At 37.1% G+C, this 22082-nt stretch overlaps 1 protein-coding gene across 23 annotated transcripts in view; it reads left to right on the plus strand.

Annotated features, from left to right (window-relative positions):
• DLG1 (discs large MAGUK scaffold protein 1) overlaps positions 1-22082 on the plus strand; it is a 163791-nt gene that overhangs the window by 45440 nt on the left and 96269 nt on the right. For 20 of the 23 annotated variants that reach the window (XR_008973825.1, XM_057421725.1, XM_057421730.1 and 17 more), the window contains one exon: positions 14891-15055. Coding sequence is in view for 22 of the 23 variants with exons in the window: in XM_057421725.1 (XP_057277708.1) it covers positions 14891-15055 (165 nt within the window). In the remaining variant the exon portion in view is untranslated. Of the gene's footprint in view, positions 1-5525; positions 6291-14890; positions 15056-22082 lie in introns of those variants that run through there. The other 3 variants (XM_057421742.1, XM_057421746.1, XM_057421744.1) reach the window with 3 other exon arrangements.

Genomic DNA, 22082 nt, shown 5'->3' on the forward strand with positions numbered 1-22082 from the left:
ATCTTCTGCAATGAATTTAACAGAGGAGGTCAGGTAGGATTCAGTTTATCTGCGACATTTAGTTTGTCAGATCAAACTTTGTCTTGCAAAAGGAACCATTTATTTTCAGTCCTTTCCTAGTCTCTTTTGAAATTGTTCTTATTTTGGTGGTTTCAGGCTAGGAAAAAGTAACTTTGGATTTTGGATTTCATAGTAGTCATACTAATCGATTCTTTAACTTCTCAAATTCTCAGGAGCTTCCTGTGTGGAAACTAAAGATTTAAAGGCATGTTCCAGTAGCGCTAAAATACTTTCAAAACATTAAAAGACATGGAAGAGATTCTACTCTGGGCCTTTTTAATTACAAAACATGAAATGGCCTCATACTTGCCTTACAAAGCATGACTTCCTATAACTTTTCTGTCAAGGTGTGTTACCATTTTAATATATGCTACTGTATAGCATTTTACTATACTTTTCCCCCCTTTGATACTCTTAGTATCATTCTAGTTACACACATTCTGCCTGTTGTTGCTTAGGCAGCTTTACCCCCTCCCTGCTCCCCCTTCCTTTGATGGGTATTTCTTAATATTTATCCCCTTGCCTGCTACCTACTTCTGAGAAACTGGCAAACGACTGATACCATCAAAGACTTCTATCCCTCCAGTCAATTTGGCTGAAATTAATCTATAGTGTTAGAACTGCTAAGAGGCAGGGGCTGACAGATGAATGCTAGTATCTTTGAAATACCTCTGAAATCACAGTTAGAACACGGAGGACCTCTATCCAGTGGTAATTGTCAGGAAGCTCTTGGTTTTTTTGTGAAGTTTTGCTTCTGAAAGCTCTTCAGTCTGTCATTATTTTGCAGCTGGTATTCTGAAGCCTGATCATTTTTGCATATAGAGGGCATCATAAGACAGACACCTCTGGGTTTGTTCTCTTGATATTTTCTTTCTCTGTTTTGGACTGAAAGGAACTCCAAAAACAAGTTTATAAAAATGCCCATAATGATGGTCACTTTGGGGAGGAGAGTATTCTTACCTGAGTTTTTTGGCTTGACATAGCAAGGCGCATGAAGGACCTTGTTGGAGTCATGTCCCAGACCTGTCTTATACTTACCAATGTAAGACTTGGAATAAACTGGGAGAAAAAATCACGAACACCCACTGAAAAGTTTCTATTCATAGGACTTGTTCTGGGATTAAATGCCATTGTGGGGCAATTTTTAGAAAACACAACTATTAATCAAATTCCTCTTCACTACTTCTTAACACTTTGCCTTCCAATGTTAATTAGGTCATGGTGTTCTTCAAGACTTTGGAAACTAAGTACATGGACAGCTGTATTTTTTGAGAGGTTGGTGATGATTATTTTCAGCACAAATGGGACAGACTGGGCAGTGCAAATTTTGTTTGAGACAATTAGCTTCTTAAGAAGGGCAGATACACATCAGCATTCTGAACTGGAAGTGCAACAGTGGCTGCTGGTTTAACTTCTGCAAACATGCTCACTTGCCAAGTTCATAAAAAGTGCTTCTAAGGAATGGATACTTGTTAAGGATAGCCTTTAGAAGGGGAATTTTCAGCTCGTGGTGTTTTCGGTAAATAAACTTCTTTGCCTGAAAGTACAGTGCAAATGGTTTATCTGGCAATTTGGAAACGTGCAGGAACAAGCAGTACATTTTTTGGCTGCTTTCTCAAAACTGGCTTTGGATGGTCATCTGATACTTCAGGGAGCAAGAACTGCAAAGCCAAAGAGAGCTTTGTGGGTGCTGATGGATGCAGTTTGCACCAGACATTGGTCATGATGAAAGGAGGGTTCAAATTTAATTTACTTTATAGAAAATGCTTATAAAGTTACTAGTCCTTGAGTAAGGAATTCTTAACAGCCTAACAGCCATTACATTAATGTTCTCTGCTAGAATGAGGTAATCCTTAACCAGTATCCAAGCTGATTTTCAGAGTGGAATTTTGGAATTCTGTGTGCTCTTTCAGGACCATTCAGGCTAAGATTATGCAGAGCAGAGGTTAAAGTAAGTTTATTAGATTATGCTTTTCAACATCCAAATTTTTTTATTTTTTATTGGGTTGCATTAAGTATCCTGGAAGGATACCAGTTCAGGCTTCTGAGATAGAGGGACCTATGCTAGAGTCCCACCAGCTTGATGGATGCCTGAGGTGACACTTAGGCGGATATTGTTCTGTCTAAAGAAATTTGAAGGTATATATTTATATTATATTTAGTATATATATTATAATATATATATATTTTCCCCTTCAATTTGGCAGTCTGAATAGCTGGTACATTTGTCAAGTTAGACCTCCAGTTACTTATTTCATTAAAAGCTCTATGTCTTATTGCTTATGAGATTGCTGTTTCCTAACCTGTGTTGTATTAAGGATCTGGGTGGAACACATATCAATGAAACTGGTACTATGTGTGTTTAGTAAAGAATAGCTGGCAAATGCCTAACAGAAGCATTAAGTTTCTGAAAGCATTGTAGTGTGGTTTTTTGATGCCACCTAGCTCTTGATTCTGTCTTGATGCTTTGTACTGTGCGGGGAGACTTCAAGTTAGCTTTCTTATTTTATGCTAATAACAAAATTAGACTTGCTTATTGATTAAAGATCTTAACAATGTTCATATTTTTATATGCATAAAGATGGGTTCTTGCCAAGTAAACATTCAAGCCAAACTTGAAATAAAGGTAATTTACTTCTTGTAGTGTTTTCATAAGGATGGAAACAGTCCTTTAGCTGGCAACACAGTTGAGTAAACATGAATTTTTAAATGTTTTGACTTTGTTTCTTTAGGTTGTTCTAGTTAAAACTGTCATGTTAACGTTTGTATTATATCAGGTGCAAGAACAAAATTTAGGTTTGTTTGTTTTTTTTTTTTTTCCTGTATTCGGTGAATACTGATGTGTTCCTGACTGTACAGCATCACTGGATGAAGCCTTGGCTCTGTGTGTATCTTGCAATCTCCCAGTTTAAAAAGTGTTGCCTTGTATAATCAGCATGGAAACTATGGGCTTGAACTGTAGGAGCTCAAGCTTGTATGTGATAACACGAGATACAGACTGATAAATTGGGAGTATTGATAGATAGTTAAGGAGTTAAGGCTGTATTCGTCTCATCAAGAGCTTAGTTTTTTGTGGTAATAAATTGGTTTTTGGTTTTGAAACGTTAATCCAACCTTCAATTTGAATCAGAGTAGTAGTTAAATAAGTGGAAATGTCTCTTCAGAGCTCAAAAAGAGATTTCTAAATAATCTGTTGCTTATGTTTCTCTGTATGTACCATACTGTATTTTCATATTCCAGAAAGTTTTATGTTCACAACTGTGTATTTAAAGAGGCTTTGTGTACAAATAATTGTTTTGAACAAGTGAAACCTTGGTTACAGTTGAATCTCTGAATTTAGTCAGCAAAATATGTAAGAATATATTTTAATTTTACAATCTTAAATATTTGTATTTTTAATCTTGTGGACAGCAAGATATGTAAAAAGTTCCATCTTTGTATAAAGATCAAGACATATAGTGTAATGAATTTATTTGTTTACAGTTGCAAATATATGGCTGAAAGATTCAGATGCTTTATCTAGTCTTCATCAACAATGTAGATGTAATTGCCTGAAGTTACTTAAGCTTTCTCTTCTTCATTGTATCTTACTGATGGAATCCTTTGTGGATGTGTAGACTCGTATCTTCCTCTTACTGATTTGTCTGTGCCCATGGCACATTAGAGCTTGTATTTTCTGCATCACAAAAAGCTATTTCTGCAACATTCAAGAACTGCTTTTGGCTTTGACTTTATTTGTAGTCATGAAATTGCCATGCATTTGTGCATTATTTTAGTGAGAAACAGTGAGTATTACAATGTGATTGGAGATACGGAAGCAAGATGGATTGTTGATCTGTGGTGCATTGAAAAGGTTGTTTTTGTGGGATGGGAACATTCTTGTGTTTGGGAAGAGGCAGCAGCCTGTGACTGCTTTCTTTCCCCTTGTGCATTTTTTTCCTTTTTCCTTTGTGGTGGTAAGTTGTGCTCTGCCCTATTTCTTCAGGCAAGAGACTGTATGGTGACCCCCAGTCAGCTCTAGGAAAATAAAGAAGTTCTAGGTTCTTCATCATTCTGTTCTACTTAGGGCTACCCTTGGATTTCAATATTCTTGCAAGAAAAACTTCACCTAATTTAGCTAAACGAAGAAGGAGTATTCTTTGTTGTTGTTGGTTTCTTACAGTCTTTGTTTCTTTTTCTGTGGTGTTGAAGGCAGTGTTAGAGATTTCTTCTTTATTTTTTTTTTCCTTTGGTCCTGCCCCTATTGCTGTACTTGCATGCAGAAGATGACCTGCTGTGGGAAATGATGTCTAAGACTATTTGGTGACAAACTGTAGGTCACAGCACACAGTGGAAAGAAAACTGTTCTTATTAGTATGGAAATGCTGTCCTCAGATATTCTACCAAGAAAGAGGTCCTCATGCAAATGAAGTTTATTTTGAGGTTTACTGTGGGCTGAGTTACACATTTTTCTCCAGACATTTTGCCTTAGTTTTGGTTTCATCAGTCTGCACATTTATATAAAGATGACTGTCTCAGTATAATTCATGAAGTTACTCATTTCTGAGCTGTAAGTGCGGATGCCAATTTTATACTACATTAAACTTTCTACCTCAAGGGGTGCTTATCAGGTAAACCAAATCAAGTAAAAGGGAGATGACAGAAGGCTGCTACAGATGTAAACTTAGGTGAACAGTCATGTCCTAAAGAGAGGGGGATCTAACAAGGATTCTCTGGAATTTTTTTACAATACAGTACAATTAAAAATAGAAGTGGTGGCTGCTATCACAGAATTACAGAATCAACTAGGTTGGAAAAGACCTTTAAGATCATCGAGGCCAACCTTTATGCCAGGACTGCATGGAAGCTTTTTGCAGAGGTTTATTAGGTCATGGTATAAGAGCAAAGAAATCACAGAGGATGTGGCTTTGATCACATTCTATAATGTGATTTGTTAAAATACATAAATCCTGTGGTGACCCCTGTATTTTTTAAAAAGGAAATAAAGTTTGAATCCTTACAGGGCTTGATTAAAAAAACAAACCAAAACATTTTAAAAAAAGAGTTTTGTGTCTTAAACTTGCTACACACAACAAAGACCAAGAAATCTTAAGGAGACCATGACCATTTTTACCTCAGTTCTAAGGAAGAAAGCTTTTTTTCTTCAAACTCTTATGTTTAAGTGCTCACATGTACACTGTGCTTGAGGTGCTATAGAAAGAACTCCTCATAACCAAATTGATGCCTAGTCCAGATTACGCATGATTTCTTAGAGATAACTGGGGAAAAAATAGCAGCTTTTGATTTCATTGAGTGGTGAATTTCAGGAATATTCATGTGTTTCTGTACCTGTTTCTTTATTGCTTTTGGTGTAGACCATTAGGAGTTTTACTAGGCAGTTAAGAACATTTTTTTTGACATGTGTCAAATAACCTTGAATTTTTAGTGTTTGCAATGGGCTAAATATCCCATAGCCATTCATTCTGTGATCTGCTGACTCTTCCTTGAAAAAGCTAGTGTAAACTGCAGATCAGCAAATTCCCTGCTGTTATGCTTACAACTTCGCTGGGTTTATCATTACGCACAGCTGATTTTTAAAGCGGGGTTTCACATGCTCATTGGTGCAGTGCGAAAGCACCTTGCAGGAAGCGTTAGGTTTCTCTCTGTCGGGCCGTGCAATGAGTCCCCTGCTGCAACATCTCGCCCCTCCCCTCAGCAGCCAGCGCGCACTGAGCATAGTGGCTCTGCTGGAGTCGCTCCTGTTTTCATGGAGGAGATAGCAGTCCTCGCACTGCAGCAGGTGGAGCTGCCTTGGATCTAACCCGGGGTGCTGGCTGAGCTGATCGCGGTGTTACTTTGGGCCGTGAGACAGTTGTCCCTTCAAGCTGGCGCTAATGTAATTAAATACAAGGCTGACTCGGGAATTTTAAACATGGACATGGGATTTTTTCTTTGCTTTTTTTTTAAGATCTGGTTTCTAACGTGAAGTAACATCTTTCATGAAGGATTCAACCTATTTCTGTAAAGGCTCATTTTTGAACACTATGGACCTAGATTAAATGTCAAAGACAGGGAGCAAGCAGCGCTTACAGAGGCATTTTTCTGGAATCTCAGTCACGGATCGATTGAAGTGCACAGGGTTTGAAAAAATGTCTCCTAGCATAAAAAACTTGGATTGTTTTTCTCCGATGCTATGCCACTGTAAAGTAGCATGTACCAACAACACAATATCTTTAATGTTTGGATGTAAGGTGGGTCTATAAGAGGACTTTCCTGAAAGTATGAGCTGCATTTAATGAATGATTGCCATTATGTTTAATGTAACTGTGCCTTAAATTTCTGGTTAAATAGTGTCTGTTTTGTGCCATGCCTTACTCGGTTATCAGAGCTCTTGGTGGTTGTGACAGAAGTAGTGAATTATCATGCCTACTGCTTAAAGATCCCTTGGAACAACATTCTGAATTTACTGAATGCCGCATGTAAAATGTCGTCATTCTCCATTAATCAGCATTAATCATAATGTAATCAGTTTTATTGCAGTTGGTTTTCATGTTCTTCAGCTGTAGAGAATTAAATACACAGGAGACTTGCACTGAGATGCAGGGCTGGAAATGCCTCCTGACATCGTATTGATGGAAGCAATTGTTAGTGGCAGGTTTGGGTTTAACAGTGCCCTTGGGCATTTAGTCGTTTTAGGACTACAGCAGCTGTTTAGGGTTCAGACTAATAAAACATATATAATTTGGTAATTCTCAGAATAGTAAACAGAAGATGTTCAGTGTTACGGCAAAAATGCATTTTTGTTTTTTTCCACCAGTAAAATTAACATGCAATGTGAAGGATGTAACAAGAAGGCCAGGTACTGGAAAGCCCGTGTAGAATTAAAGGGATATATGTGTGAAGTTACTTGTGAGACAGTCAGAAATGTTTCTCTCTAAAACTTACTTTGAATATTCAGTGTTTCTAAGTTGTTGCTTATTTAACAAAAAATAATTGAATTAGATTTTATGAATTGGGAACAGTTGTGTGTGTGTGTACATGTATACATCCATGCATACGTGTGGTGCATTTCTAGATAGATGTGTCTGTATTGTAAAACGTTGGTGTTGAATAAAAGTCACCGAGGTGGGGGGGAGGAGCCTAAATTTTTATGGATCTTTTGATAGTGTGAATGATTTATTATGAAGCTTAAAGTTGAATGCTTTATTTCCCAGAGGGAAGAATTTAGCTTGTCTGAATCTACTTATCTTTCATCTGTCCAAAGCATTTTTCAGTTGCAAATATGTATATATTTATTGATGCAATTTGGAAACTAATTGCTATAGAATTAAATTTCTTTCCTTCCTTTTGTAGAACTGCACATCCCTGTTTTATTTGTAAGATATTCTCATGCTTAAATAATGAACTTGGGAAGAAAAGCAGAGAATGAAAGTGCTATCTTGGTTTTAATTTTGCCAGTTGAAGTGCGGAAGGGCGATGCTGATCGCTTTAAGACCAAACTAAAAATATCCAGCAAATAATCCGGAATCCACTTTGGGCGTTTTGTGTCGGATCTCGGCGATGGCGCCGTTTTTCGCTGTACTCTCGCGTCAGTGGCTCTGTCTGTCCGAACGCGTTAGTGACTCCTTACCTTGCCCTGACCGGGCGCGCCCGGCCCTGCGAAGCGGGCAGCGTGCGCGGGAAGTGCGCGGAGCTGCGCGGGGCTGCCCGCCGGAGGGCGCGCGGCCTGTGTCGGGGCGGGGGGGTGGGTAAGAACCTCGTACAAAACGCGATCGGCGGAGTTCTTTATTAGTGTCGTTTTGGCAGAATGCTGGTAATACGTGTATCTCGAAGACGAACGTACCAGCTTTCCAGTCCTAAAGGGACCGACGAGAAAGCTGGAGGGGGACTTTTTACAAGGGCATGTAGGGATAGGACAACGGAGGATGGCTTAAACTGACAGACAGGAGATTTAGGTTAGACATTCGGAAAAAATTCTTCCCTGTGAGGATGGTGAGGCAGTAGAACGGGCTGCTCAGAGCCCTGGCAGTGTTCAAGGCCAGGTTGGAAGGGGCTTTGAGCAATCTGGTCTTAGTGGAAAGGTGTCTCTGCCCTTGGCAGGGGGGTTGAACTGGATTATCTTTAAGGTCCCTTCCAGTCCAAACCATTCCATGCGCAGTTAATGTAGCAGTAATGTGTTTTAAGGTACCTTAATTTATTTCTGCACAGGCTTTAATTTTCTTCAAATAGGCATGTACTGCTGTTAGTACAGACTAGGCTTTCTGTACTATCTGAATCCCCAATGAACTGAAGGATTTATGTTCAAATAGTTGTGACTGCCAGTAGTGCAGAGAGATTTTTGCACTGGGCACTTTGTGTTTTTTGAAGAAAAGTTGCAGGGTTGTATTGCGCTAAAAATTAACTATCCTTATTCTCTAAGATGGCTTTTGAATACTGAGTCAGTATTTAAATGACAGTGTGAAACAGTAATACAGGATTTACCTGTTCAGTCCTTTAAAAAAATAATTCATCTCAAATAAGGAATCCTGTGAAGAACAGTGTTTTCCTTCACTGATTTTTCACCACGTATGAAAAGAACATTGAAAATCTGACTGTTCCTTCTTTGGACTCTATTCTGGAGCAAGTAAACTTCACTGTAAATATTTCTGGTGTTTTTGTAAATGTGTGTACATATCTTGAATTCTTGTGGTGTTTCTGGGTATCTGTGACATGAAGCATTACATAAACACGTTTAACACTAGCTGTGCATTTTGACATAGGATGGAATGCTATGACCTAAATAAACACATTATGAGCAGTTTTATTCTAGATAAGTGTCAAACTGAAGCTGTCCAGAGTGGGCTGAAATGCCTTATATTTTTGACTTGGTTCTGATTATTGAAAGAAAACTTTACGCTTTTATTTGAGAATGAAGTAGTTAGCTACTCAAAGTACCACACCTGTGTTTAAAAAAAATAAAGCCAAAAAGCCAATTTTGAGTAATTCAGTTTATCAGAACATTGAGGCCTAAATTGAAAATTTTACTGTAAGTCCTTTTCCATGATCAGTGAAGTAGTTCTGAAAATCCAGAAACATGTATCCTCTTTTCTAACATTACTGAAGTTGCTCTTGTTAGCTACAGACTTCCAGTTTTTCAGTGTGAATTTTTTTCACCTGCAAAGAGACTTCCTCTGGTTTTCATAATTCTCCTGATGTTTACAAAGCTTTTGAGTTAAGGTCAGTTCTGGAGTGGTGAAGGTCAGTGTTTGGGGAGGTATGGGGAGAACTGTATTTAGATTTTTCTGTTTATCTGCTTTGACATGCTGCATCGAAGTACTTTTTATGCTGAAGGTCAGACTGTTTCCCCACTTCAGTTGCTGGAATGATCTTTTGAAGGGTCCTTTCAGATTTATTTTCACTTCTGAAGTGGAGCAGTGACTAAACAAGGAAAAGAATGTAAACCTGCGGAGTCAGGTGTATACTCTAAAGCCACTTTGGTTTTCATGCTGCCTGTTCATACTGCATCAGATGAGGCCTGACCCTATGAGCTTCTATGTATTTATCAAATTCAAAAGATCATATTTACTTGTTGAGGTCCTCACTTAATCTCTTTCAAAACATGGGTTGGCCTTCTACAATGAAAATCAAAATTTACCTGGGGACAGGCTGTATAAATCAGGCTGCATGTTTTCATGTGTTTTGTTTGTAGGTTTTGTAGTTTGAAGTATGTAGTAACTTAGGAGTTGTATCATTGTGTAGGTAGGGTGGGTTAGAATCTGGAAGGTCAACCTTTTTTTTAAGTTTTAAATTTTTTTTAGCATCCTTTTGCTCTTACATTAAAGCTGGTTTAGCACTGATTTTTTTTAATTTGTGTGTGGAAATTATACATTACTGTGCTTTCAAATTTGTTTTCACTTAAGACAGTAGATTGATACATGTATCTAATATGAATTGGATTTTGATACACATCCCATTTTAAAGAGAACTCTAGTTACTGCTGCCTTGCATTTTGTCTTTTAAGTTATCTGGTAGTTAAGACATTTTTCTGTAATTAATTTTCTGCCCTTGAACGTGGCGTTCTGTATGTCTTGAATCTCTGGAATTCAGTGCTATTGCGGATATGGGTCACTAGTATGGGGCATAGGATTGTTTAAGTGTTCTGTAAGCAATTTCTTTTCACTTCTGTTACAGTAAGATTTTCATTAGAGGATCTTAAAAAACAACCAACCAAACCAAACCAACACCACCCCCCTCAGTAACCCAACCACAATTTAGTTATCTCTAGGGGGCAGATTATATATGAATGTTTGAAATGCCTTCTTTTAAAATATAGGTAAGAGACGAGGCAGACTAAAGTGAACCTTTTTTTGAATGTTTTCTAAAGCTTTTCTGCACTTTTTCAGTGATCAAGTGATCTGTATTCTGAAAAACAGTGCTATAAAATCTGTGTAATCTGTAAAGTCTGTAAAATCTTTGTTCATCCTGCACTTTGCAGCTACTTCGTTCATCCTTGTTTTTGTCTAAGTCTTCTAGGCCTGTGAATTGAAGCAGGCAGCCTGTGGGGCCTGATCAGTTAACACAGTGGGTGATTTCACTCTTCTGAGTTTGGGCTGTCTTCTCCTCTCATGTAAACTAGCACTGGTTTATTGAAGTAAATGGATTTTTTTTTTTTTTTTTTACAGTAACTAATTCAGTCCGTAGTGTTTGGTGGCAGTTCAAAACTCATTGAAAGTGTAATGTGTTAAGAAATCTTTGTAACTATCTTGCATCAGAAGAGAAATGGTTTAAATTACTTTTGACACACCTGTATACCTACAACTGAATCCTTTAGGGCAGTATCTCTGTCAGAAGTATGTGTTAAACATTTAACACTTGATTACTTAGGACTTCAAAGTAGATTATAAACCATACGACAGTCCATAAAGCTTCTTCAAAATTAGTTAAGTTGCTTGGCTACTACCTGATTGAGTGCTGGTGAGCATCCGAGGCAGTGTGTCTGCAAGTTCAGAGCTGCTTTGCCACGTCTGGGAAGAAGAAAATGCTTTCTCTTTGATCCACTGCTTCTCTGGCTCTTCTAAACTGGTGTCTCTTTAGAGCCTGGATATTGCGGATATTTATGTTTTCATGCACTTTGTGTCCATGTCTTCTATTTGCACTTTGAAACATTATCCTGTAAGTATATCAGCATATTTTAAATATGAATTTTGGTTTTAGTAGTTTCAAGTAGGGAAATACTTTGCAAATAATAGTAAAATCAATCTTGAATATTACATCAAAATCCAGTTAGTTCACGTTTAAGATGTTTACTTGAAACACTTGTAGCCCTTGTTAGTGTCTAGTATGGGAGAATTGTTTACCACAGTATTTTTTCATTTTTAATCTAAATGTTGTACTGTTCTATTAAAACTTTATACACACTATGTTGCTATAGGCACTGATACATTTTATAATGTAAACTTAGGTTTCTTACTGAAATCTTAGTGAAACCTAGAGTCTGTTTACACTCAGGCATGTCCAAATACCTGGACAAAGTAATCCTGTGTTGTTCTAGTAAAGGAAGTTGATTTTGATTGACCTGTGACTTTGTTTTTGTTTGTTTGTTTATTTGTTTGTTTTTCCTTAATAAAACTGGAATGATCCATATCTGGCTTTCCACATGGTCTTGCCTGAGATGATCTGGGAACTTAATCCACCCATTTTGCTCTATTTCATCGTCAAATGAAAGCTTGAGATCTGGCAGGGACATCTTGGATCAGAAATCCAGCAAACTACTTCCTTCACCAGTGGAGCAGGCTCCTTTAGGCTAGCAAAATTCATACTTTCTCTGGAGTTTCAAGGCATTTCCTGTGCTTCTTGAAGCTCTAATATTTTTTACCGATTTCCAGTGTGATCTTACTTATGTTCCAATAATGTTCACTTGTATTTTTGGCCAACACTATTCTTTAAATGATAATTCTTCCCTGTTTCTGATGTTTTTAACATGGCTGTTTTAGAGAGTTAATGTCAACTCCTTTTGGGGTTTTATTTTGATAAATTAAAAACAAATCGGTCTCAGAAGATGGATGAATGGCAGGAGTCTGAGGCTGAGTAATCTAGCATCTCACTGCTGCTGGGAAAGCAAAGAACTTTTACCTTCTGCTAGTAGTGAGCTATTAAGTTGGCTAAGTCATCTCATGAAACTCTCTGCTAAATATGTGAATAGTTAGGGCTTTTTGAGTAACTATTGTGACTTTCCACAACTATTAGCATTCACCTTTGGCATCCATCTAACTGGAAGGTATGAAAGTGTTTGGAAGTAGGTTGGCTGTAATAACATAAGTCTTTAATGTTCTTGCTTTCCTCTTTGGGATTATTTATTTTGCCTTGTGCTTCTCTGCTAATCATTGGTATTTTTAGAGAAAATATACTTGTATTCCTTCTACTTCACAATTTCTGATACTTCAAAAGCATAATTTCTCTCATATACTAGAACTTAATCTCATATGGTCTCACCAGTGAAGGATGAATTGAGTAGAGTGTGGATCAAGATTTTCTCAATTTTATTTTTTAAGTACAAAAATAAATCAGGGTTACTGATTTACTTCAAAGATCTCTGACATCTCATCAGTTACTGTCTATAAGAAACTGCATTTTTAGGGTCTGTATGTATGGCTGAGTGCAGGTTTGTGCTGCTGTATTGAGGTTTGGAGACGGGTGAGGATGTGTTTGGAGACAGAGGTGTGCTGTAGGGCAGGCTGTGACTGGATGGAGTGCGATGTACGATAGAAGTGTAAACCTGCAAGTTGTTCCTTTTAAGTTAGTAAGGGAACGTAGCTTATCTCTCAAGTAATCTTAGTGTTGGCAGAACAATGTGGTACAGGGAAGAACAGAAAGAGAAGAACAAAGAAATCCTTCCTCTTTCAGCCCAATTCACTTTACGACCACTTTAACACACCTGATCCATTGAACCACTTCTTTACTGGCAAAACTGCACAATATTGCTATACAGTGAGTCTACAGACTAGACTGATGTATATATAGCTCACTTCCAAAAGACAGAAATCCCATCCTGATTTCATCCCTCCTTTTGCGCTGTCTCTGGTGTGCTTTGAGTCCTGAATGAATTAGGGTCAGCAATCCAGTACAAGTCTAGCCCATCAAAGGATGAGAAAACAGTAGGCACTTTTCTGCTGATTTGAGTGCTGGAACCAAAGAAAGGGAATGGGTATAGTGCTTTCCCCAGAGTTTGGAAGACCAGGAAGAATAAGATACTCCTGTTAGGAGTTTAGCTGTCCTGTTTGACCATGCTTAGAGATTGTTTTTTGCTAGGTAGACAAAAAATTAAGTCTTACTGCAAGACAAGCACACGCACATTGGTGAGCAGGAAATAAGCAGGTTAAGCCTTACAGGAGCTGATAAATGATGTATCATTTTAGACCGTTTCTTTGTGGCTTATCCTGTAGATTTTATGACACTGTAATATTGCAAAACTTTTCTGTGAAGAGCATGGATCTTTGTGGTAGCCTAAAATCGTACTTGCATGCAGCTGTTAAAAGGGTTAGTTATTATACAGTGTTTATCAGGTATTGCCACTAATTACGTATAGTGTTCACATAATTATAGACAAATGGGTTGCTTGCAGTGTTCCACTGGATTATGCTGTAGAATTGGATTACCAAGATTATGACTATTTCTGACTGAAGTACATAGATCTTAGAATTGTGTTTCAAAAAAAAAAAAAAGGCAACAAGGAAATGTCTTCTAAATATACTTTAATAATAGAATAGCTTTTTTTTAAGTTTGAAACTACCATGTCTTTAGAAGGGTTTTTAATAATGTGACATGCTTTCTCTGTAAACTAGTAACAACCATGTATATACTCCAGAGTCTAGTAATGGTGTGTGAAAGTCAATGTGGTTATGTCGGGTTGTGTTTTAGGGACACAGTGAACTCTGCTGGGAAAAAAGTTCTAGGACTTCAGCTTTGGTTTTAACTAGTAATAAAATGCGTGGACTACCTGAAGTGCTTCAGAATTGGCAGAGACCACAAAGATGAACCTGGGGTGAACTTTTTGTTAAGTATGTTTGGAATTTGAGCCCTGTCAGCTCTGGAATTTGGGGATGCAGGATGAGCAGTTAACTTGTTCAGAGAACAAGTTAATATTATGTATCCTCCTGATTTCATTAATATCCTTTTAGTAGGAATCTGCAAGTGTGGATATAGCATAGTCTGACTAGAACTCATCCCTGCTAGATAAGTAATAGGTTCTGTTTTGTCTGTTTACATTTTGAAATTAAGTGCAAATTACAAAGACTAAGACTGCATAATGCTTTGTGGTTCTGTTTGAAAACTTGGGAGAGCTCAGTCCATCTAGTGGCAAATCCACATTTTATGTTTCATCATAAAGTTAGCAGTAATGAATTGCTATATTGATACCTCAGTATAAAAGCTGAAACTCTTTAGCTGGCAGAAAGTGCTTTTGGCAGATGTACTAAATTGGAAATACAAAAAGAGCTTATGAGGCTGATAGCTTTTAAAAGCAGAAGAAAGTGACAAATTCAGAGTTGGTAGTGAGAGTGTCTGCTATTAGTGAATAATCTAGTGTTAAAGAGTTTGTAAGAAAAAAACCTGTAAAGGCAAAAGTTCTTTGGAAAAAGCTTTGGGGACATGTTACTGTATGCAAACAGGCAAAAGACAATTAGGTAGCTTTATAGCTAGGTAGGTGAGACTAAAAAGGCTGGAATATTTTTGAACAGGATGAATCTTTACACTGAAAATACTAATTACACTTCTAAGCAGTAAAAAAAAACCTTATTTCTGACCTAGGTTTTCTGGATAATTTTTTCACGTTTCTGTGGTGGACTGATCTTTTTTTTATCCTTTTTTTCCTCAGAAATACCGCTACCAGGATGAAGATACACCTCCACAGGAGCACAGCTCTCCACACATTACCAATGAGGTGACGGGTCCAGAGCTGGTTCACGTATCAGAGAAGAATCTGTCACAGATTGAGAATGTCCATGGGTTTGTTTCCCATTCTCATATTTCACCAGTAAAGGTAGGCATTTTTAAAGTTTAAGGGTGAACTCTTTTCTTTCACTCTCCAGGAATATACTTTTGTAGGGAAAAACATGCATGAGATACACACCCGCTTCTCTTGCGGAACTGCTCTTCTGTAAAATGCACTGTGTAGACAATTAAAGCGTTGACTTAGTAGTACATGTCCTGACTAAACATGACTGATAGTAAAATGCCCAGATGACAATGTAGGTAACTTAAGGTCTTGGATGTAGTTTTGAGGGACAGTACAGTTACTGATGTAAGTTATGTTTTGGGTTTTCTGTCAGGATCCTATAGAATCAGTTCTGAGTTTTCTTCTTGTAAGCATTTTAATTGAGGACCTGAGTGGAAAATGTACGAAGCCAAGGATAATACATATATCTCTGGAGATTTTCAGCATATATACTTAAGACAGCTCTTGTAACTTCAAGGCAAATTTAAAAAGAACAAATTGCGTGTGAGATTTTGGAGGGGGTTGTTGGAGGCAGTTTTATTTACTGGCTTAGTAGTGAAATGGAGCTTAATCACTTTCTGAATAGCATAATATTTTAGTGTGCCAGACTAAATACTGTTTTGTGTAACACCTCTGAGTCTTTATGGCTTTTTTCAAGAAAAAGTGGGGAAATGGTTTGATACCAATGAGCATTTGGGCTTTAGAATGATGAGATGGGTTTACACTGTACTAAGCTTATAGCTTGGTGTTTTTATTCTTACAAATTTTGGGGGTGTGGTAGAATCCTTTGTGACTGAAATTGGCAGTGTACTGTAACAGGTGCCACTATAATTTAAGAAAATGTCATTTTGAGCCTAGTTACATTCCAGATGTATTTATTTTTTTGTTGTGAAGTCTGCTGAATGTATCAGCTCTGTAATTCACTTGTAAGGATTCTATAAAGGAACCACCAGTAGTGGGTGAGTGTGTTTAGCAGCTGTGATCCAGCTTTTCCAAGATTTTAAAAATGTATATATTGGTAATGAGCAGTTACTTATTTTTACTTTTAACTCCATAATGAACTCTTTGTGTTTCTGTAGTCTTTAGGAGCTAAAATAGCTGAATTGTTTAAGCCCTAATGAAAAATCCTTTTGAAGTGAGCTCTGTTAATCTCTGAAGAGCCTTCTAAGAATGAGAATTCTTAGAATTCTGTGTAGAATTCTGAGAATTCTTCTAAGAATAAGGCAAACCTTTGATTTTGAGAACAGCTGGGATCTCAATCTTCTGTTACCTATTAAAGTAGACACACAGCACACTTTTTTGTGTCTAGTTTCCTGAATTTATTGATACTCAGAAAGTAATACAACACATTTTGTGTGCAGCTATTAGAAATAAAAAAAAACACAACTCTGCCTCTGGTGGCTTAAGGTCAGCTCTGTTTATTCACAAGCTCTTCCTAATTCATAGCACAGATAGTCTTGCATTTCAGAAAGCATAAAGAGATCAAAAGGGCAAAGAGGCAAACTGTCCATAATAACTGATCACATATAACACGCTTCACAGTCTAGAAACTCAGAGAAATAAAAAATAAAACTCTAGAATGGGCTTCTGAGACTGAAAATCAGTTTCTTGGAACTGACAAGGTATTACTTCTTTATACTTGTACAAAAAAGTTGTACTTTTAATCATGTTTAAAGGGCTATAGTTACCTTGATTTCCTTCTGGCTGACTAGATCTCAGGGAAACCAAACTACTCAGAATAGTTCCTGTGTTTGACTTCAGATTATTTTTGCGAACAGACAACTACAGAAGCACAAAAGTAAGGATTTGATATAGGCAGTATTAATATTCCATGGCAGATGACTTAATTGCTTACTGTCTGCGGTGTGAATGATCTGTAGCTTACGGAGATCCTACCAGGGGTCTCCAAAATAAGTGAGGTTTGTGTTTAGAGTGTTACATGGAACCCTGAATTGCCTGTTCTAGTTGAGCTTTCTCTAGCTGTAGTAACTTTCTGTAAAGACACTGACGTAAAACCCAGAACAGTTTTACAGAAATCGGCATGGATGACTGTACTCTGCCTTACTCTGCTCAATGTGATCTAAGCGTTTTTTTTTAAATTTTCTTGGGGTATGTTAAATACACAACTCTGCTGCACTGTTCTAGAAGAAAGAAACCACCTCTCATTTAAGCTGTTGTGGAAATAATGTTAAGTAGTGTGTAAATATAATTACAAAGTATGGTGAGGTCTTTTCAAAATACTGTGTATCTGAGGTCTCTGAGGAGGATTACTATTATCTTTCTGAAATGTATAAGTGCTGGGAAATACCACTGGATAGGAAAGAATGTGTGTATGAGAAATACCACTGTGCAACTATTACTACCGTTTATACCATACATCTGATTATTTTCAGGTGACTTCTCTTTTTATTATTTTTATTTTATTAACTTGAAAGCAATCTGGTAGAACTAAAATTTCCCAGAGCTTTGTTTGTCTGAAAACTGGGGTGGGTTCTCCAGGTTCCAGTTGTTCGCCAGCTTTTTGTGGAACTTTGAATTCTGATACGAAGTTGGGTATTTGGAGTGAGGAGTGCATCCATAGTTTCATAGGCCCTGGGATTCTTCATGGGACCATTTTAGAGTAAAATGCCTTTTTTGCTCAAAAAATTTCTTTTTGGTTAGCAAATGGTTTGCTGAAGTTATTGAAATAAAGGCTGTAAAGTCTTGAGTATGTCAGAAAAAATCCCAAGGTTGCTGTTGTATTCATTAGCTTAGCTGGTCCTCTTCTTTTGGCTTGATGATCTGCAAGGTTTTCACAGTTTTGGCATCGCTCATGGTGAAGATGAGTTTAGTAACAACAGTTCTATAATTAATTTGTGTAATTCATTTGGTAGGTTGGCTTGGTGTGCTTTGTAGGGATCAGGTCTTGGCTAATACACAAGATCTTGATTAGCTTTATTCAATAGTATATTTGCTCAAGGAAACCAAATGTTGATAGAGGATGTTATGTTTATTACACCCATGAGATAATGAGAAGATTTTTCTAAAAAATATTGATGTTAAATACATTTGAAATTTTAATTTGGAGAACAAATTGTAGTTTTATGATCATATACTGCTTTTTAAGAAATGCTGCAGAGGGCAGTAGAATCAGATTTTGAGGAATACCTTCTTTTATAGCAAGCCCTCTGCAGTATAGAGCAGTAATACAGAACACGAATAGAATGTAGTGAAGAAGGGAAATGGTTTAAGTAATTCACATTTTGTTCTTGAGAGGTTTTCAAATTTTCTAGGGCTTAAAGCAACCTTTAGGACTTGCTTGGATAGGGGGATCATTATCAAAGAGCAGCTTGCAGTGACCAGAAAGAGAAATGTGTATCCCAAATTTTTAGAGGATGAGCATATGACTAATATTTATCGAATATCCCACTTTGAGTACTGTAGTAACTCAAGGTGGTTTACCTTCTTGACAGAGGGGTGGGCTACCTCAGATTCAGGTTAAGATACTGCATGCTTGCAATTACCATGAAATAATGGGTGCTAGCTGTACTGATTTAAAAGTTAAACATGAGGCAGGGCTTACAGCTTTTATTTTGTTACGGTGGAGTTTTGTCAGTTCGTACTTCATGTATCTCGAGCCCCAAAGAAGTACATTTGACCCAGGAGGTTGTGTCCTCTGTTCCCCATTTAATACTGTGTGAAGTGGAACTGTATTTCTGTAACAGTGAAAATGGGTCACTTCAAATCCTTCACAAATCCTGTCCCAAACAAAATATTTGGAAGAATTCTTCGGATTTTTTTGTTGTTGTTTGTTTGGGTTTTTAGGGGAGGGTTTTTTTGTTGTTGTTGTTGTTGTTTCTGTGGGTTTTTTGTTTTGGGTCTTGTTTTGTTGTGTTTTTTTTTTTTTTTTTTTTTTGTTTTTAATACTATTTCTTCAGTTTGAGGTTTCCAAATTCCAGGAAAAAAAAAGGGATCAAGTTGAATTCTCTGTGATTTTGTGAATTTTTGATGTAATTGAAGCTATACATTGCTGCCAAGATTGACCACTAGATGGTGATACTACAACAGGATTTATTTCAATTTTAAAACTGAATTCGTTTTCTCTCAGATCTTCAGATTGACATTTTTTACTTTAACATTTGTTTTTGTTAGATATCTTCAAGGAAGTGAAATCTGACATAGGTGTGATACACTGCCAAGCAAGTTTTTAAATTGTGAAGTAGAAGTTGGAGTTTTCTGTCAAGGAAAAAAAACTTTGAGTAATAGATTATTACAAGGCTTTAAAACAGTGGGTCATGATGTAATAGTAAGAATTATTACTCTTAAGATCTATTTAAGATAGATTTTAAAAAAACCCCTATCTTAAATCTCAGTATTTGTTTTAAAAAAACTGCATGAAAGGGAAAGTATTTTATTTATAGGTCTACATTTACGATGTAATGTGGCAATTCAGTATTTAAGTGTAAGCCCTGATTGGGTTGTTATTTATGTTATTATTAAGTTTGTGTATTCTGTTGGTATCTGGGGTGTCAGTACAGCAACTTCAAAGAAAACATGCAGTTATTTGTAAACTACTAAATATATCTTGTACTGGGAAGGTACACCATGAGTAGTGTGATAAATATTCATCTTGATCCTGGGCTGTAATATATTCATAATATTACAGTATTCACTGCAGTTCCATTATATCCCCAATTCTCATTCCCCAATTTGTACAAGGTTGGTTTTAGAGAATTTTTCAACTATTTGCTAAATTTATAAATGGTACTATGCTATGGCTGCCTGCAGTAACAGGAAGCTGGACTTTCTGATTCAGGAAGATCTCTTCAGTTCTTTTTTAACCAAGTATTTTTTTGCTGATCTCTCTCCGGAGGTTTTCACCGTAACACCAAAGGGTGTGAGAAAAATGCTTGCACTTGGTTTGTTCCTTACACATATAGCACACATTGACAGCTGGCATAAATGTTTTAGTTGGAACACTGCTAGCTTTCTTAGTCTAGTAAGGTATCTAAAATTGCTTATTCATGCTATGTAGTAAAATTTTAATTACTGACTAATGTAGCACAGCCATAAAGAACTAAAGGTATTCTACTGGTTGAATATTTGGCATTGTCACAATAGCTTTGTGCAGTCGTCGATGAAGTAGCAAGACAATCCAGGAATTGTGAGAAATAGGTTTGGGGTGGGAAAGTGTTAATCTTGAACTTCTGGTTATGTAATTCTGGACTCTTGTATGTATTTCAAGCAACAGAGTTGGCTACTTTACTGTTGTTGTGTGCTCACAGAAATAATGATCTCAGTACAAGTGAGGCTGGGAAAAGACAATAACTAGGAGATTGGGCAGTGCAGTGATTGACCATTTTCAATACTGGCTGCCTGTTTGATCTTATACAAAGACCTGTCATTCCAGCTGAGTGCTGTGATACTCCACTAGAGTGCCTGAGCTTCAGATAATGCAGTAAACAATCCCTACTTCCTATACCAGAGATCTTTGTAAGAATTGTTTTAGGCATGTGGATTAATGCTGCTTGCCCATTTCAAGCACATCAGTGGAGTCTCTTGTGGTTATATAAACAGTGAATAAAACTATGACTTCATAATATTGTGACATTAAATGCAAATTAGTTACTGGTTTTCTACATTTGAGCAATGAAGTATTTCAAACTAAGGTGAAGTACTGTTCCCCATTGAAAAAAGACATAAGTTTTTTGCCTCAAATTTTAACAAGTATCTTTTTGCCCAAGTGAAGCATCTGGTACTCGTGTGCAAAGCTAATCTCATAATGTGTTGAATACCTTTGAACCAGTAGCTTTGCCTTGTGTCAGTGCCTCTCTGCTTTATTTGTGTATACCTAGCCGTGTATTAAACTTACTTGGGCTCAGTTTGCATTACAGAGAAAGCGGTAAACAGTTCTACGGCTGTATCAGTGTCTGAACTGTTGGAGCTTGGGGTGGTGTAGTGGGAAGGGAAGGATTACTCTATGCTTACAGTATTAGCTACTGAGACAGGCAGTAGGTTAGCTGGGCATTTCATTTGAGATAGTGCTGTGATTATGTCCTTGCTGGGTGTAAGAAGTATGCTCTTCAGCCTTACCTTTCCTCTTGCTTAGAAGTCACGTCCCCTGTTTCTGTGCCAGATACCCCTACTTAGTGTAATGCACACACCGTTTCAAAAAGGTTTCTAATAATACGTATCAGCAGTACCCAAGCCATCTACATGACAGGCTTTGTAATCCTAGTACAGCAGTGTGGTTTACTACATGCACTGTAGTTTTACTCTATGAAATAAATGTCTTGTGCCCACTTAGTGTGTGTTTGCTTTTTTTCACATGTTTAGACATCTTTGGAAAATTATTTCCAGGACCTGATGGTATTTAAGCTTAATGGCTTTAAATTAACTCTAGTATGAAACTGCTTATCTGTTAGTGCTGCAGCGCTGTGTAACAGTCTACATAAAATGACTGGTATCACAGGAATGAAATATGGTAAGGTGGTACTTGTTCTTAAAATAGCATCCAGAATGGAGAGGAGAAATGAGAACTTGTGCTCATTTATCTACTGGCAAAACATGGTAAAGCTTTATTGAAGGGCAGAATCAGTGATTATGTGAAGAAATTACAGATGAGAAAGCAGTGAAAGCATTGTCAAGGGAAGTTCTGCTGCACAAATCACTTGGAGCATGTACATAAAGGTCATCTTGATGTAGGTTTATAGGGTTTTTTAGGTCCACACAATAGAATTCTTCAGAAAAGCTTACAGAGAAATCTAAGCTGTCACAGAGTAAGAAAAAATAAAATATCTTAGTATTTAATTGTAAAAAAAAAACAACAAACAAAACCCAAACAATAGCAACAACAGCCAAATCCCGAAAGCAACAAACCAACAACAAAAGGAAAGTAAAGGATAAGAAAGAAGATGAGTAATCATGATGGATTGAGGTTACCAGAGGGATCTTGGAAGAACCTGTATTCTCATCGCATTATCTCAGTGGAATGAGAGCTCAGGGTTAAAACAGATTAATGGAATAATTATGTCAGTACTCAAGTTACAGTCAAAAAGCCAAATGCAATACAAGAAATATCTGCAGAAGCAAA

This window comes from Pezoporus wallicus, unplaced genomic scaffold (assembly GCF_028554395.1).
Source record: "Pezoporus wallicus isolate ANWC-B61680 ecotype Strahan unplaced genomic scaffold, APGP_CSIRO_Pwel_v1 scaffold_7402, whole genome shotgun sequence".
Taxonomy (NCBI): domain Eukaryota; kingdom Metazoa; phylum Chordata; class Aves; order Psittaciformes; family Psittacidae; genus Pezoporus; species Pezoporus wallicus.